The 18,839-nt window shown below is 32.6% G+C and overlaps 1 protein-coding gene across 21 annotated transcripts in view; it reads left to right on the forward strand.

The window, feature by feature from the left end:
• PPIP5K2 (diphosphoinositol pentakisphosphate kinase 2) overlaps nt 1-18,839 on the forward strand; it is an 83,674-nt gene that overhangs the window by 48,542 nt on the left and 16,293 nt on the right. For 12 of the 21 annotated variants that reach the window (XM_076008226.1, XM_076008228.1, XM_076008231.1 and 9 more), the window contains 7 exons: nt 5,776-5,940; nt 8,169-8,289; nt 8,958-9,127; nt 10,751-10,823; nt 12,362-12,481; nt 13,693-13,755; nt 17,231-17,368. In XM_076008226.1, the coding sequence (XP_075864341.1) occupies nt 5,776-5,940; nt 8,169-8,289; nt 8,958-9,127; nt 10,751-10,823; nt 12,362-12,481; nt 13,693-13,755; nt 17,231-17,368 (850 nt within the window). Of the gene's footprint in view, nt 1-5,775; nt 5,941-8,168; nt 8,290-8,953; nt 9,128-10,750; nt 10,824-12,361; nt 12,482-13,692; nt 13,756-15,535; nt 15,596-17,230; nt 17,369-18,839 lie in introns of all 21 variants that reach the window. The other 9 variants (XM_076008234.1, XM_076008235.1, XM_076008241.1 and 6 more) reach the window with 6 other exon arrangements.

Raw genomic sequence — 18,839 nt, forward strand, 5'->3', positions numbered from 1 at the left:
TACTTTCATTTTAGATTTATATGGGGTTTCTGTAAGAGTTTTTATTATGTACTAAATAATAATTCTTTCAACTACTAAGTAGCAAAATGGCTTACAATTTTTTTAAGTATGATTTGGGTAGACAGCATTTTTATGCATATCAGCATACTTCTGAATTTTATCTTTTATTTAGATTATTTGGATTTAAGCCCAGTGTTTAGAATGAATAACTATAGTTTTGTTGTTGTTGTTGTTGTTGTTGTTTTGCTTGAAGACGATTCCATGCTAAGCACTTGGCAAGAATTGTTGCATTTTAATCCTTACATTTTTCTTTTTATATCCATTTGGTAAGTCATGCTTTTCTTTCATCTAAATTTTCAAATTTAGGGAATACAGTTAATAATATCCTTATATTATCTTTTTATTGTCTATAAGATCTATAATGTCCCTTTTTCCATAATGGTAAGTTTGTTGTGTGCTTTTTCTCATTTTTTTCTTGAGTATTGGCAAGAATTTATGATTTCTTAGTCTTTTCAAAGAACCAACAGTTTCCCTTGTTGATTATCTTTATTGTGCATTTGTCTTTTAATTTCATTAATCTTTCATGTTATGTTTCTATTTCCTTACTTCTGCTTTCCTTGGATTTATTTTGTTGCCATATCTCTAGCTTATTTTGGTGGCTACTCAGACCATGTATTTTCAAGTTTTATTTTTCTAATATTTGCATTTGGAGCTATAAATTTCCCTGTAAACATGATTTCAGCTGAAACACACAAGTAGGTTTTATCATTCAGTTCGTACTTTATGATTTCCATGTGATTTTTCTTTGATTCATTGGTTTAGTGATTCTTTAATTTCCAAACATATGGAAATTTTCCATATAAGCATTTATTATCAGATGATTCTAACTTAATTCCACTTTTGTCAGAGAATATACTTGGTGTGATTTCTTTGCTTTGAAATATATTGGGAACTGCCTTATGGGCTTGCATATGGTTAATTTTTGATAAATGCCACATATACACTTGAAAAGTGTGTATTTTCTCTTGTCCTTTGTTCAGTACAGGTGTTCAATACAAGTCAGGTAGAGTTTATTAATAGTTTTGTTCAAATTTTCTGTCTCCTTGAAAGATTTTTTGTTCTTCTTGCTCTGTCAATTACTTAGAATGATTTGTGTGAAAATATTCCACTGTGATTCGATCATCTTTCCTTAAAGTTTTGAGAATTTTTGATTCACATTTTGAAGCTATGCATACAAATTTGGAATTTTTATATTTTCCTTATATATTTTTCTCATTATGAAATGTCCCTATTTCTGCCTAGAAAATGCTTGCCTTACAGTCTACTTTGGTATTATAGCTACACCAGTTTTGTTTGGTTCAGCTTTTTCTTGATGTCTTTTTAAAATTATTTTACACTTTTAACTTTTCTGTATTCTTATATTTATGATGTGTGACTTGTAAGCAGCATGTATTTAGATTTGGGGTTTTAATCTATATTTATAATAATCTTGTCTTTGACTTGGCAAATTTAACCATTCAATGTAATTACTGATGTATTTAGGTTAATTGCACCACCTTATTATTTGTATTGTATTTTTTCATCTCTTCTGTGTTTCATTTGCTCCCTTTTTTAATTCTTTTTCCTTCTTGAATAGGCTTTCAACATTATCCGATTCTTTCATTTTCAGCAGTTTTATTTTGATATGCCTGCTTAGGGTTGATGGTGTTTCCAGTACATGTGATTTGATGTCTTTTGTTGTTTTTTGGAATAGCAGGCATTATTATCTCTTTAAATAACTACTCTATACCCATTCTCTCCTCTTTTTCTGAGATTTAAGTTACATATGTATTAAGCTTACTTACCATGTATATTAAACCCTTTGGCCATGTATTATACTCTTCTCTGTATTTTTTATCATTTTTTTTTTTTTTGTCTCTAAGCTTCAGGCACAGTATTTTCTTTGTACCTCTCTTCTAGTTCACTAATTCTGTCTATAGTTATTTTTAATCTGCTGTTAAACCTTACTCATCAAGTTTTTAATTTTAGAACACAATAAGTAGGGTTTAGTTACTATGTTTTTCAGCTCTAGAATTCCTACTTGGTTCTTTTTATAATTTCTAGTTATTTCTTACGTGACATTTTTAGTTTCACTTTTAATTATGTGAACATGTTAATTTCAGGTATTATAAAGTTTATAGCTGACCACATCATTATCTGGATCACCAGTGGGTCCATCTTGTTTTTCTCTCTTGATTTTTGATATTTTCCTATAATCCAGGCTATTATTGATAGAATATTGGACATTGAATATTAAAAACTGCAGAGATAATTTGAAGTTGTGGTCGATGGGTAGCTAGTCTAAGGGAACTGTAAGAGAAATAGTAATCCTAGATCATCTTAATTCAATTAGTGATTATGGTGATTCAAAATGGGTTTTTCATCACTGGAAAAGCTGATCTATTTCTAATTTATCCTTATCCCTAGGAAGCACTGGTATATATTAGTAAGAAAACCTGTGCTGTATACTAGGGTTTTTCCTTCTTAGCTTATGTTGAGCTTCAGTTTGCATGTGTATATTTCTAATGATATTTTGATCTGTCTTTCTGGTAGATTAATCCTTTTCTCATTGTGAAGAGTATCCTCTGATTTCTAATTATGTTTCTTCCCTTTAAGTGTTATTAGCCTTTCACAGGTTCTTCATCTGAACCACACAATATAGAATAGTTTGAGGGACTGTATTCTCAGTTGTCCCAAGGATGATACCTAAATACCATTCTAAATGTGTAGGAGAGAAATTAATTCATGACATCTAGTGGCTGGTAATGTATTAGTACTTCTCTTGTAGAATCTGTTATTGATACAGTTTGGATTTATTATATCACCTTAAACCATTCTATTATTTGTTCTTTGTCCTACCTGTTTTTTAGTCCTTTTTCTCACTTCTTACTGCCTTTTGTGTTAAGTGTTTTCCCCCTTCAATAGGATGCCTGGTAATTTTACATTCTTTTACTCTTCTTTGAATGGTTGGTTACCCTAGGGCTAATGACATAAATTCCTGATTTGTTAAATTCTAATATAAATTAACACTTCTACTAACTAGACAATGTAAGCATCTTAAAACATCTTAATGAATTTTTTACTCTCTATTCCACTTATTATTCTTGTCATGTATTTTAAGTATATATATTTTAGAAAATATATTTTAAATCCCACAGGTCATTATTATTCATTTAGACTTAGAATATTTGAATATATTAGAATATTATATTAAAATAGTGGCCTATTAGAATGTTTGTACATGTTTTCTTAAGGAAATAATTATATGTGTTAGAGCATGTCTCACAAGTCAATTTAAATCTACCTACATATTTTCCATTCCCATTGTTTCTTATTCCTTCCTATAATTCTTCTTTCATCTGGCATCATTTTCTTTCCTTATTTCTTTAATTTACCGACACTGACTTTTTTGTATATAGTATGTGTGATGTGCATGCAGTCCAGTTTTGGTTTTTTGCCTTTATGAATAACTAGTCCCAGAACCATATATTCAACTCTTCATCCTTTCCCTACTGCCTGCAGTACTAATTTTAGTATTACAGACATATATTGTGGGTTGGTTTCTAAACTGTTAGTATTGCTCTATTGCTCTCTTTGTCTCTTTCTTCCAGCTTTATTTTTCTTCAAGATTACATTGAATATTTCAGGTTTCTTGCAATTTTGCGTACATTTTATGATCATCTTATAATGTTCTGAGAAGAACTTTTTGGGATTTTGATTGGGATTACATTAATTCTACAGTCAATTTTGTGAACAATGACACTTTTGCAATATTGGGTTTTCTAGTCTAAGGACTCGATACATTTCTGAATTTATTCAGCTATACTTTATATTTTTTGATTAAAATTATAATTTTTAATTAAGCCTTATAGCTTCTTTGCCAGATTATTTCCTAGTTTTTTTGAATAGTTTTTGATGCTATCATAAATGGTTTATTTAAATTACTGTTTGTTTGTTACTATCATATTGAATTTTAATTTTTTTTTTGAGACAGGGTCTAACTCTGTTATCTGGGCCTAGAGTGCAATGGCATGATAACATCATAGCTCTCTGCAAGCTCAAACTCCCAGGCTCAGATGATTCTCCTGCCTCAGCCTTCCAAGTAGCTAGGACTACAGGTGCATGCTACTGTGCCTGGCTAATTTTTCTATTTTTGGTAGAGATAGGGTCTTGCTCTTGCTCATGTCGGTCTCAACCTCCTGGCCTCAAGTGATCATCCCACCATGGCCTCCCAGAGTGCTAGGATTACAGGCATGAGCTTCTGCACCTTGCCTTAACTCATTTGTGTATAAAGATTTTACATAATAACTAGCAAACTTGCTATGTACTGCTATTCTAATAATTTACTCATAGAGTCATTTGGATTTTCTATGTATATGATCATATCATCCATTAATGATGACAGATGTCTAGTAAAACGAATAAATTTAGTGATAGTGGGCACTCTTAATGTTTTATTAATAACTACGATGATTGCTTCAAGTTTTAGATATCCCTTATCTGGTCAAAGTACATCTTTTTTATTCTCTGTAGACCTTAATTTCATGAGGGTTTTTACATACTCAGCTTGGCTTCTTTTGGTGAATATTATATTTATAAGATTCATCAATGTAGTTGCATTTAGTTTTAGTTTGTCCATTCTTATTGCTTTAAAATATGTTTTACTCTGTGACTATGGCCCAATTTATCCATTCTATTACAGATGGAAATATTTTACCTTGTCTGTGTGAGATTCTTTCATCTGGGACTGTATTTTATTCATTTGTGTCCTAGTATAGTTCCTGGCAGATGGTACCGTGTTTCCCTGAAAATAAGACCTACCCATAAAATAAGCCTTAAGCAGGATTTCTAAGCATTTGTGCAAATAAGCCCTACTCCAAAAATAAGACCTTGTGATGGGTGTGGCTACGCAGCACATCTGCACAACTCATGCATTTCCTCGCCGAGCAGTAAAGAAGACGAGCAGCCCTTCTCATCTGCCCCATGAGAGCTCTATTGCTTGACATGAGAGATTGGTGCCAGTGGTTCTAAAGGAAATAGAGTCGCAAGAAATTCAGGATGGAATTCAGGGTTTGGAGAGATATGATGATGTTCCAGAAGAAGATGACTTAACTATATTTGAATAAATGTAGATTGTGGTACCATACTTTAAAAAAATAACACATCCCCTGAAAATAAGCTCTAGGGTGTCTTGTTGAGGAAAAATATATATAAGACCCTGTCTTATTTTCGGAGAAACACGCTACATACTCAATAAATACTTAGTGGGTCATCGAATGATTATTACTTTTTATGCAATCATCACACTTATTGGGAATATTTGGAATAGATTTAAATATTCTAAAATTTATAAATTCAAATTTTGTTTTAGTTCATGCTCATGTTGATGACATTCCTGTATAACAAAACTGACCTCTTTCTGTCATTGATTATTATTACCTACTTGTGTATTTGATGAAATTTAACTAACCACTTTGTTTTATTTGGTTTTTAATTGTCATTTTGCTGTTTAATTTCTCCATAGAGTATGTGTATTTTATGCAATCAGAGACTGTCATTTCTGTCATAGTACTCACATAATACTAGGCCGTTAGAGTTCAGTTAATATTAATTCATTTGAGTAAACAAATTTTATATGTACTTCAAGTGACTATACCAGTGGTGGTTTGAATTTGTTCATCAGAATAGATGTTTTTAATCTGAATTTTTAAAGTGTGCTGTATTCTTTGCCCACAGAATGAAGGCAGGAGATCTTCTAAAATTGATGACGACGAACCACATACTTCTAAAAAAGATGAGGTTGATCGAGCTGTAATATTGTTTAAACCAGTGGTGTCAGAGCCAATTTATATACACAGGAAGTCTCCACTTCCAAGATCTAGGAAGATAACTACAAATGAAGTAAGTATATATGTCAGAGCATGCTTTCCATAAAGCAAACTAACTATATTTTAATAAAACAGAAAAGAAAATACAGCTTTAATTATGGAACTTGGGAACCTAACAAATTTCTTGTCAAATTTGTCCATTTTTCAAATAAATTTCTAAAAATATAGAAGCAGTTAGGAAATAATAAGGCCTTTCTAAGAATGTTATAAGCTGATCCTTTTTTTTTGGTTTTGTTACCTCAGGTTATTCTTCAGTGAAAAACTTTTTAAAAAGTCTGATATAATGGATCAGAAATAATTTTTAATTAAAAGTAGAGAGGGATTGCCAGACATGCTTTAGCAATAACTGATTCCAGTGACACTGTTGATTAAGAAGTGAGATTCTAAATTGTTAGCTAGATTGCAGTCTGTATAGGAATTTGAAAAGTTGATGATATAATTGAAAAGTTTACCTTTGTGTCAAAATATGCAAGTAAATAGGTTAGACTAATTCTTATGCTCAGTAATAAAATAATATTTAAATAACTAATAAAATAACATTTAAAAGGACAGTTGAGCAATTAGAATGAAGCTTAAGTAAAGCTTTAACATCTGTATACATTTTTATACTTTTTTTTTTTTTTTTTTTTTTTTTGAGACAGAGTCTCGCTTTGTTGTCCAGGCTAGAGTGAGTGCCATGGCGTCAGCCTTGCTCACAGCAACCTCAAACTCCTGGGCTCAAGCGATCCTCCTGCCTCAGCCTCCCCAAGTAGCTGGGACTACAGGCATGCGCCACCATGCCCGGCTAATTTTTTCTATATATATTAGTTGGCCAATTAATTTCTTTGTATTTATAATAGAGACGGGGTCTCGCTCTTGCTCAGGCTGGTTTCGAACTCCCGACCTCGAGCAATCCGCCCGCCTCAGCCTCCCAGAGAGCTAGGATTACAGGCGTGAGCCACCGCGCCCGGCTCATTTTTATACTTTTTAAATAACTTATTTTGGGTCATCTTTACATCCTGTATGATGAGTCTTCTAACACTGATTGAGGTCAGTGCTTATAAATGTTTTCTAAATGTTAAAAATATAAAGCAAGAAATTAAGATAGAACCATCAACTTTTAAGTTAGAAAGTTTTTTTTTGCTTAAATAAGCCAATTCTGGGCCGGGCACAGTAGCTCACGCCTGTAATCCTAGCTCTCTGGGAGGCTGAGGCGGGCGGATTGTTTGAGTTCAGGAGTTCAAAACCAACCTGAGCAAGAGCGAGACCCCGTCTCTACTATAAATAGAAATTAATTGGCCAACTAATATATATAGAAAAAATTAGCCGGGCATGGTGGTGCAGGCCTGTAGTCCCAGCTACTTGGGAGGCTGAGGCAGAAGGATCGCTTGAGCCCAGGAGTTTGAGGTTGCTGTGAGCTAGGCTGACGCCATGGCATTCACTCTAGCCTGGGCAACAAAGTGAGACTCTGTCTCAAAAAAATAAAAAAAAAAATAAAAAAAAATAAAAAAAGCCAAGTCTAAAGAATGAGGTATAATATTATTTAGCAGTTGATGGGTGAATATATAAACAACACCAACAACAAAAGGAATTATGCTTATTTCTACAGCCCCAAATTATACAAACATAAGTGGTTTATGATTCTCAAATTTCAAATGTACATGTATTCGAGTTTGGCAATTTTGTATAGACAAACATCTGTCAAAGTAGATTTTTATAACTTTATAATAGAAATTATATGCTAGTTAAGGTTCTCTTGAATGTGATATTTTAAATTAATTATAAAAGGTAGTTAAAAGAAAAAGAGGGTGGCTAACAATCACAGAATTTAGAATTATTTGTTCTATTATAGTTTAATTGAAAAATGAGAAATCTGAAGTTATGTTTAGGTATTCTTAACCTCAGAAAGTCAGAAAATAACCTATAGTAATATAACTTAAACTACTATTTGTATGAGGGCAGTGATTTTGATGTGTTATGGAACAGGTAGTCAGTTTGCAGTTAATCAAAGTGTTCAGAATTTCACCATTAAACTCTCTTCTCTGCTTTCCAACAAGCCTATATAAATAACACTGATACAGAAAAATGTATTGTTGTCTCCATTTTGTAACTCATCTATATTTGTAAAACCTTCAACAAAATTGCTGCCCTTGTTAACTTTTAAAACATAGAACACATTTACAAACCTTTTTCTCATAAATACTTAAACAGTTGATTTCAAGAAATTATTTCTATGCCATGCTAAACTTTTACTTCCATAAGGTAAATTATTCAAGTAAAACCTTGAAGACTTTTTCCAGCGTCTATCATCTCCATGGATATCAGAAGTTTGTACTTCCAAAAGACACACAGAGAAAAAGACTATTCTCTTCATTTTGTGCAAGTAGATTTTACTCTGTCCTCACTGTCTGAAACCTGAATATGCAAACATAAAATGAAAATGTTTGCTGCATGTTTTGCCTACTGAACTCTGTAAATAATCTCTGGAGGGGGTAAACAAATAGGTAGCTTGAAAGTGTAAACAAATACAATTTGAGTCCATCTTAGGATCTCAGAATTTTTTTAAAATGTCTGACAGATTTTCTTTTCTAAATTATATACATTGAAATCTCTTCAGCCCTTTGCACGATTCTTCAGTGCTTTGGGTTGAAAAGTTCATTCAAAATGGCACTAAATCTCTTTAATATCCAAAATTAAGTAGAATACTTTCATATTTAAAAAATTGTTAAAAAAGAAATTTAACTATTATCTTTCCAGTTTTAAGAGGGAAGGGACAGCTATTAAGCAGTATAAATATTTATGTGTTTTAAGGTAATAAGATATTTCTATAATTCTTATCACATGCAATTAGATTTATAAGTCATTCCTATCAAATTCTCAAATATTGAAATACTTGGCTCCCAAATTGCTGTTTAATAGTTTTTTAAAAATTGATAAGCAAATACGAACAAACTGTATTTTTTTTTCTTTCTGGTCATTTGGCTCTGTTGTATCTAACTTTGCATGCTCTGCTTTTTTTTTTTTTTTGCCCCCTTTCTCACTTCCAGGAAGAGAGCCCCCTGAGTGTGTCTAGCCCAGAGGGTACTGGTACCTGGCTGCATTATACCAGTGGTGTGGGTACTGGGCGTCGAAGACGCAGATCAGGGGAACAAATCACTTCTTCCCCTGTCTCCCCCAAATCATTGGCTTTCACATCCAGTATTTTTGGCTCATGGCAACAGGTTTTTAAACTTTACTTCATTAAACATTTTTCCTCCCTGCATTCAGAGCAACAAACAGCTGTCTTTGAGGACATCTAATCCCTTGTATTTCACATCAGAGTAAATCCTTCTGTTTTTTAATTTTGAGTTCATTTAAAATGCTTATGATATCTGATAATATTGGAGGGAAAGAAACCACTTACATTGCATGTGTTTAGCATTTTTAGTGAGAAGGTTTTAAATATCCAGGATTTAAAAAATAATAAATTTTCTTCTCCTGGAAATTTAGCTTGTTAATAAAATTGTTTAAAAAGGAAAGAAATCTTTCTTTGACTTAATTGTCCTTTAAAACTTTCAGAAACAAAATTATGTAATTTGATGGTAAGAAAATTTAGTAACTTTTCCCCCACAATTGAAAAATTAGATTCCATTTGGAATTTGCTGAGAATATAAACATTTTTTAATAAACATTTTTTAAAATATCAACATTTATGTGGTTCAGTGTTAATTAAGAAGATACAGTTCATATTGATGGTTCTCTCCCTCATTATTAATATTATCTGGAAATATTTAAGGGATATATACATTATGATTTCCTTTGAGCTGTGTAATATTTTAAAGTTCTCTTTAAGATTAGAGGGGGAAGGCCGGGCGCTGTGGCTCACGCCTGTAATCCTAGCTCTTGGGAGGCCGAGGCGGGCGGATTGCTCAAGGTCAGGAGTTCAAAACCAGCCTGAGCAAGAGCGAGACCCCGTCTCTACTATAAATAGAAAGAAATTAATTGGCCAACTGATATATATATAAAAAATTAGCCGGGCATGGTGGCGCATGCCTGTAGTCCCAGCTACTCGGGAGGCTGAGGCAGAAGGATCACTCGAGCCCAGGAGTTTGAGGTTGCTGTGAGCTAGGCTGACGCCACGGCACTCACTCTAGCCTGGACAACAAAGCGAGACTCTGTCTCAAAAAAAAAAAAAGATTAGAGGGGGAAAGTGAATGTGTGCCCATCAGCAGTATAGATCAGAATAAAATGACTTCAGAAGGACTTTCTGTGATGACATTTGGAAACTTAAAATACTATGATTTTTATTACAATGGAAGGTCTGCTGTCACACATGACTTTTCTGATAATTTCAGCAATTTCCTTTTGGAAATATAATGCATTTGATTATAGGAAAAGGGATTATGGTATCCATTAAGGCTGTGAATATTTAAAGATTACTCTGATAAAGCCCATGCATGGATCAGTAATTGTGTGGTGACCTCAACAGTCTCTGTCTGTCTTGTCTTTTGTTTGTGGTTGTTTTTTCCCCCTTCAAATACAGGAGCTGTTTAAGAGTGGGCATTTGACTTCTTTTAAGAGTGAAATTATATCAATCTATTAATCATTTCTTTTCATCTGTCTTGTTTCATATATGATGTTTATTCTGAATGCCTGCTTCGCACCACTTCATTGCAAGGACCTCATATGAAATGGCCTCCCCCTTCAGAAGGGGATCTTGCATGATCTCTCATGTTTATGTGTTTCTACTAATATTTATCATACAGCTTATTAACCTTTGTCTGTCTGGAACAGGCTGCATATGAAGTATGGACATTGAATTTATTTTACTGTTTTGCTTCATTTATTTTGCTTTCCTTATGCAGGTTGTATCTGAAAATACTAATTACCTGCGAACACCAAGAACTCTTGTGGAACAGAAGCAGAATCCTACTGTAGGTATGTGGTGTAAAGGAAATTGTATTCTATATATTTCTTAAATTCATTATTGTGCACACATGTAAAACTCTTAAGTGGTGAAAGCATGACCAAATGCTATGCTTTAGTTTTTATTTAATGTGTACTAGTTCAGCAATGTTGAGTGTATAATGCCAAATTAAGTTTTGATAAAATGAATAAGAAATAACATTTAATTTTGTCATGCAACCCTTTTGAATGCCCATAATGGTAAACACTTAGTCCACTTGCCAATGCTGGTTTTTAATCTTGTACTCTATAAGTTAATTTATGAAGGAAACTTTATTTTCCCACTTGATAAAGATGAAAAAAATTCTATTGTATGCAAAAAAGAACTTTCTATTTTTCTAATTAAAAAGATTTTTAATGTGGGGAGTATTCAAACCCTATATGGGTATATTAATTTTCCTTTTGAGCAACTTTTGAAGAAAACCAAAGCAAAACTAATGCACAGCGGCAGTTTTACTTTTTATTGACCTATAGAGAATATAATTGAATTTTTGCTAATACTAAAAGCAACATTGGAAAAAAACCTTTCTAAACTTTGGTTTAAGCTCATGGTTGATAAACTGTATGAAGCAATGGCATATTATTTTTTGTAAATAGTTGTCTTAATAGATTTAATAAAATCATAAATATATTTCACAACTATATACACACTGTGATCTCTATACTAGGTATATGAACTGTGTTGATGCCTACATATTTGATCTTTCTTTAGTTAATGATATCTTTTAATATTCCCACAGTATCTTCATAGAAATTTATATATTATCTCTTCTTATTGATGTATCGTAGTATGTTTGATAGAAATTTATTTAATCCTTCCTTAGTGATGAAAGTTTTGCTTGAATGCAAAGACTTTTGCTACAAATCAAGTATCAATTTATACTGGCTGTTTTATTTGCTTATAATGTGTTTCATTGGGGGGTCTCATTAATTAAGATCTTAAGTCATTTGTTAAGTATTAGAAATTTAAAGTGAATGACCAGAAAGGACTTGGTCTTCTCACAAATAAGTTTTGTTGTAGTTTATTTCATAAGAAAGATTAGTAATTCTTAATTCAGGGGTATCAGGAAAAAGTTGTCATTTATAGACATCCATTAAAAATATTGATTTAATATGACCAAATTTGTGCTAGGAGAGGTTTTTTTATATGGCCTGCTCTTGCACAATGGTTAACAGAGTCCCTTCTTGTCCTAAATTAATTTTTACAGTAGTGTTTTAATACTTAGGATGTATTCGTCTAATTATTGTATAGACATATAATTTTTCCCGAAAGATAACACTTTGCCCAGTGTTAAATTATCCCATTTGTACATATGACAAATGGTAGTGATTAGAAGTATTGTATTAAAATTGACATCACCAGGACATTACAAGCATATTATGAGCCTGTGCAAGGCACTTTCAAAGGCTTCCTTATGTGTGGTAAGAGCCATTTAATTGCATGCTGCATGAATTCCCCATGTGAATGGAAGAACACCCGTTGTGTATGTATTTTCTCTAACTCCCATCAGGGTCTCACTGTGCGGGCCTGTTTAGCACCTCGGTGCTCGGGGGTTCTTCAAGTGCACCTAACCTACAGGATTATGCTCGTACTCATCGTAAAAAGCTGACCTCTTCTGGCTGCATAGATGGTATGTGCACCCATGCACACACAAATTCATACCTACACCCATGCACACACCCATGAGCAGTATTTCGCAAAGGCAAGTCTAAGACTGCTGATGGATTCAAGTGGAATCCTAGCATCCTTTGCCTAAATGACTACCAGTGCTCTCTGTTACCTACAACTTGGGACCCATGTTTCATTAGACAGTTAATTATAGTTACACTTACAGTACTTGTACAATAAGTAGTTTATAGAAATGGAACTACATCATATGTATTCTTCTTTTAGATAATTGATAGTCCATAAATTTTTCTTTGCTCTTTTAAACTTTTGTTCATTGTTAACCCTTTTTTTACTTATTGATATTGGGTTAATTAAAATAAAGTGAATGGAATGTTTATAAATATAGGAAAATATATTGGCAGTATTTTTATAAAAATATAGAATGAGAATATTTTAGGATCCCCAGCTGAAGGAGATCCTCTTAATGTCGTTAATATACCTTAAGTTTTAATATTCAGAATGCTTTTTTGAGAGTCATGAAAGCTTGTCCCTTTTGTTAAGAAGAGTGCTTTTAGCTCTTTCAGGATCAGTTTTATTTAAAACTTTTCCTAGCCAGGCACAGTGGCTCATGCCTGTAATCCTAGCACTCTGAGAGGCCAAGGCAGGTGGATCGTCTGAGCTCAGGAGTTTGAGAATGGCCTGAGCAAGAGTGAGACCCCATCTCTACTAAAAAAATAGAAAGAAATTAACTGGACAACTAAAAATATATATATAGAAAAAATTAGCTGGGCATGGTGGCGCATGCCTGTAGTCCCAGCTACTCAGGAGGCTGATGCAGTAGGACTGCTTAAGCCCAGGAGTTTGAGGTTGCTGTGAGCTAGGCTGACACCACAGCACTCTAGCCTGGGCAACAGAATGAGACTCTGTCTCAAAATAAATAAATAAATAAAACTTTTCTCATATACCAACAAATTTACTTTAGTCAGCAAAACATGAATTTACCAGAATTGCAAGTTCATCCTGCTTTTCTTTCTTATATGTTTCCTTCAACACTTTGCCTCAGTCATCAAGCTAGTTTATTTCTTTTAACCAGTATTTGGCTTATTACCTTCTCTCATTGTCCCTTCTGCATGTCACCTTTCTAACCTCCTCATATATTTGTTTTTCTCCCTTTTTTAAGTGTTCTTTTGGTAGCTGTTACGAATTTCAGGTACCTGTTTTTCTCTTTCTCAGACGCCACACGCGGTTCTGCTGTTAAAAGGTTTTCTATCTCATTTGCTCGACACCCAACCAATGGTACGTTTTGCTTTTATTTTAAAAGATACTCCCCTGCTTCACTCCTTTTTTATTTTTCTCTTATTTTAAAATATGGGGTATACAGTATCATTCATTTCTCCGTCCTTAATGTCAATCGGCATACAATTCCAACTTGTTATTCACCCAAATTATTGATACTGTCTAGCTCCCTTTTCACCTGTAATTCAAACAATAATTTAACATTATTCATCAAACTTTTAAATGGCCACAGTGATGATGAGTTTACTACTAAATTAACACTTGAAAATTTTTTTATAATTTCTCAAGTGATCCATCCACACAGTTTTTTAAAATACAATTAATCATCTTTAATTTGCACTTAATTTTTAATAATTTTGATGTTTTTTCTTCCTAATTCCTTTTCTGATCACATGGTTGTTTTAGTGAGATATTTAGAAAAACACAGAGTAACCCATGTCAAATAGCCAAATGAGATGTGTCTTTGAAAAGTTCTTGGGAACCAGGTGATTCAGATTTCACTGTGTAACATCATGTATCCCTGGCTCTTTGGCTAAAGCAAAACCCAACTTGGTCTGGAGCACTCTGAAAAATTTGCCACTTTGCTCTTGTATGGCAATATGGTTTGCTGTTGTCAAGCAACCAATTCCTTTTGGTACCACTGCTTTTTCTTAAAATTTGGAGGACTCCTGTTAGGAAGAAGACTAAGTTAAAATCTAGAAACCCAATTCAGTAAAATTCAAATTTTGAGGCTGAATAGGAAAGTGTTTTATGACCATTATTTATAAGCATAATTGTTGTAGTATTACAACTTTTAACTTAGAGTTTGATCTTGTGGGGCAAAAGGGAATATTTACTGATCATTTTTAAATAATTCAGGTTCACAGAATTTAAAAGAAAATTTATAGGTTTTTGCTTTTATTTGGAATGAAGGTACTTTTATCCTGGAACTTTTTTCTTTTTTCTTTTTAACTGCAAATAAGTCTTTCAAAATTTCAAGTCAGTTCTTACAAAAACTTTTATGAAGCTAATAAGAATTCAACATGAGTTTATGTTCACTTTTTCCCATCCGGATCCTTTAACAACACATCTAAATAACAGTGCACTAATACTTGAAGGTGGAGTAAGAAGATCTCATCCTCAGCAAGTGAAAATTTAGCCTTAAAGCTTAATGTGCTTTCCCTCCATTGTAGCTGTTTAAATGAAACTTTTTGAAGAAAAAGATCTTTATTTGATACAGCTGCAGCTTCTTAAGAAACCACATGCCTAAGAACCTCTTAGAAGAAAAACAGAAGTCACAAGAAAAACAGAAGTCACAAAAATTCTAAGAAGAGACATTACAGGTTTAAGACTATAGTTTTGGTACTGAATGCTTATGTGTTTAAAGCCAGTATTTGAAATTTTATCTAGGAGAAATCTGTTTAACTGGAGATTTTTAAAAAATGAAAAATACTTTTGTTAAATTTAACAGAAAATAATTTATATTCCTTTGGTTTAGGCTTTTTAAAAAGTGGATTTGACACACATGCAACTGAATGCATATAAAATACTTTCAATTCTACAAATATTTCTTTTGGGTTTTTAAGATTTCTCTTTTTTTTTTATTGCTGTGTTGTCTTATTTGTCCTTTGAATTGTCATTTGACTCTTCCTTTCACTTTTTATTTCCCTTAACTTTCATGTTACTTCCATCTTTAACACATATCATGGACTTACCCCTCCCTTCATCTTTAGTTCAAGAAACATGGTGAAACAAGTATCTTCTGACAGTGATTTACCTTATTTTCTGGGCCTCTGTGCAGAACACCTACACCTCTATAGGTGCTGGTCCGTTTCCTCTGTGGAATTTCTAGGCTCCAGTGGTATGTTTTTATAGCTTCTAAACATATCAGCAGGGTGGCTTTTTAAATTGCTGCGCTAACCCTTTCATTGTGCATTATAGGAAAAGTTTACTAAAGTTAAGTGGAAAAAAATACAGTCCAGAGGAACTTGATTATATTATATTGTCATTTGCCTGTTATAAAATCTAGCAAGCAAATGAAAGAAAAGAATTGTTACAAAAGACTTATAAACAATCTGAGGAAAGAAGAAAAAAGTACATTGTTAAGTTTAGTGTGATGCAAAGAAAGGGTTTGCGCTTGTTTGCATGAATCTTGTACTTTTAAAAAAATGTAACAGTTGTGCAAGCCTAATTTCTTTAGTGCTTTACTTAGGTGCTTTAGCTGCTATTATGGTATAGTCTTCTTTTTTGTTTTTGTTTCTAAAGTATGTGTAATGTTGTCATGCTTTGGTTTGCACCTGAAAATCAAACATAACAGTTTGTAAGTCCTTTGGTTATTTTCATAGGAAGATTAAATTCACTTTTAACCAATGTTTCCCTATTCCAGCTGAACATTAGGCAGTTCTTTGGTGAATATTTTCTCCCAAAATTTAAATAAATCATACAACAGTCGATTTTAAAACACATACCTATTGAAGAAAAGAGTTTTGCAGTCTGAGTTTAATTAATTTTTACCTTTTAATTAATGGCATTGGACTTTATCTAAAATTTATTTAAGCATTAAGAGTATTTCTTTGGAGGCAAATTAGTTTGAACTTTTAGAAGAATAGATATAGAAAGACTTGTTATTTTTAACAGTATATAGAAGCAATTTTAAAAGCCATTCAGTTGAATAAAGTTCAAATAGGTAATTTTCTTAAAAAAAAAAAAAAAAAGTGGGGGGAGGGAATAGCCTATATCCTGTTTTAAAAAAATAAACTGTGTTTAAGTGCTTTTGTTTCACTGTATTAATACATATCTGCATGGTTGTTTCATGAAATTTTTGTATTTCTGTGCCATTGTTAAATATGAATGTATTTGTATTTTGTATTGCTTTTTACTTGGCCTTACTCAGCCAGTGATTTCTAATAATACAATTATTGTGTTAATTCAGTAAAGGTAGGTGAAATATGTTTTGGAATTTTAATTCCAGCCTAAGTGAATGAATGTTGTTTGGAGATCATACTAGAGAATACTGTTGGTCTTGACATGCCTAGAAAAGTGTTTCAAATCACTCTTCTCAAGTAATTACATAATTATTTTTCAACAAGAAATTACCTTTAGCATCCTGGCATCAGGGACCCATCATGGCTTCAGTTTATCCACCTAATGAATAGACCTGACTTTAAAAATTAAAAACTGGAAAATTGCATTTTTTTTCTGTTTTTTCCCCTAGGTTTGTTTTTTAAATATCCTTATATTTTACCAATATAGAATGAAATTGTGTGCATGCTGTACTATGTGATTTATATTTAAAAAGGAATCTTTGTCACATTTTGTTCCAACTCCATATTGCATAGCATCTGGTGTCATGACTTCAGATACCTTGTGTGTTTGCATGTGATAGATTAAAAAGACCTAAACTGTCTAGTTCTAAGCAATGGCTTTCCTGCTTTTTAATTACTGATTTTTAGAATATCCAACTTTTCTTTTTTGTTTTTGTTTCTTTCTCTTCTAGGCTTTGAATTATATTCCATGGTGCCATCTATTTGTCCTCTAGAAACTCTTCATAATGCCCTATCTTTGAAGCAGGTGGATGAATTTCTTGCTTCCATTGCTTCTCCATCAAGTGATGTTCTACAGAAGACCCCTGAAGGTTGTAGGAAAATTTACCTTCATTAATTGTTGGGTAATATGTATCATTTGAATAGAGCAAGAATTATAAAACCATAAACTCAAGTAGTGGTAGTGAATAGAATTTTAGGAGAGAAGGGAATGTAAAGGGACATTGTTAGGAATGGAATTCTTTGTTATAATGCTCAATGCACCACGTTTTTTGACTTTTCCCCCAAATATTTTTTCTTACAAAAAGGGGGGGAAATACCCAGAAATAGAAGTCAACAAAATATAAAGTCATATATTTTTAAAATATACTATATTTGCTAGAAATCTTACAATATATCATTTCATAACAAATTTTTTAAAAATTACAAAATATCAATCCACCTTAACCCACACATACACACCCATTCCCTCACCACTTTTGGTAAGTAGTGAGAAAGAGCTCTTAACTAAAGAGGAAATTAGGACAGCAGTTTTTCAAATTGTGTTCCTCAAAAATATTCTGAAGAGGTTAATTTGTATGTGTGAAGTAAAGGGGTTCATGGCTAAGTAAGTTTTGGAAACTATATTATATCCACTTCCCTATGGAGAAGTATTTTAATAGCTACATTAGCGTATAAAAAGCTGACGTTCTGCAAAGAAAGCTATATAACCCGGGTTTTTGAAAACTAACTTTTTAGAAAATATCTTTATGGTAACACATTAAACATTATGTGGCACTATTCAGTAAATGCTTGGGGCTTCTTTTTAGGTATAAGAAGTCAGCTGGCAGTTGTCATAATCAGCTGCATAGGATTCCTCAGCACATCAGAATTTCCAGTTTGAAAAGCATTAGTTTTGGGAGAGAGTGCTCAACTTGGAGCTAAGAATCTTGCTATTCTAGTTCTATCTTAGAAATCAACAAACATTCTTTGTATACCATTCTCTTTCTGTAAATAATTTTGCCCAAGAATAAAATGAGATATTATAGTTCTTGGAATGAATGCCACTTTTATGTCTCATTGTTATTGTCTTCCTTTTCCTTGGTCATCACATAGTATAATTCTAGATAGAGAATAATATTCACATTGTATTCTGTCCAAGTGGTGCCCCCTACATTTCTGCAATGTTGTAATCTTTCCTTTGTGTTCCATTTCTGATAGTAAAGATCAGCTTTCAATCATTATTGGTAATGGAGTGGTATATCGATATGAATGTTCTAAAATATTTCACTTTAGGAATTGCTTTGGAAGTAGGTTTTAATTTCAAAATTTGCATATATATGTGTCTGATTTTGAGAATTGATAATATTCCAAATGAAATAACTTCTCTAAGCTATAAAGTCAAAGTCAAGAAAATGAACATCTCCTTTTATGTTCTCTGTAACTTGAGAGAATGGATAATTCTCCTCCCTCAGAATGCAGTAGAGAACCTGAATAAATTTTATTTTACCTCTTTACTCTTATACTTGATGTTTCACTCCTTTCCTGGGCAGGGATTTAAAATCTGAAAATAAAAATTAAAGA

The sequence above is a fragment of the Microcebus murinus genome, chromosome 11 (assembly GCF_040939455.1).
Source record: "Microcebus murinus isolate Inina chromosome 11, M.murinus_Inina_mat1.0, whole genome shotgun sequence".
In the NCBI taxonomy this organism is placed as follows: Eukaryota; Metazoa; Chordata; class Mammalia; order Primates; family Cheirogaleidae; genus Microcebus; species Microcebus murinus.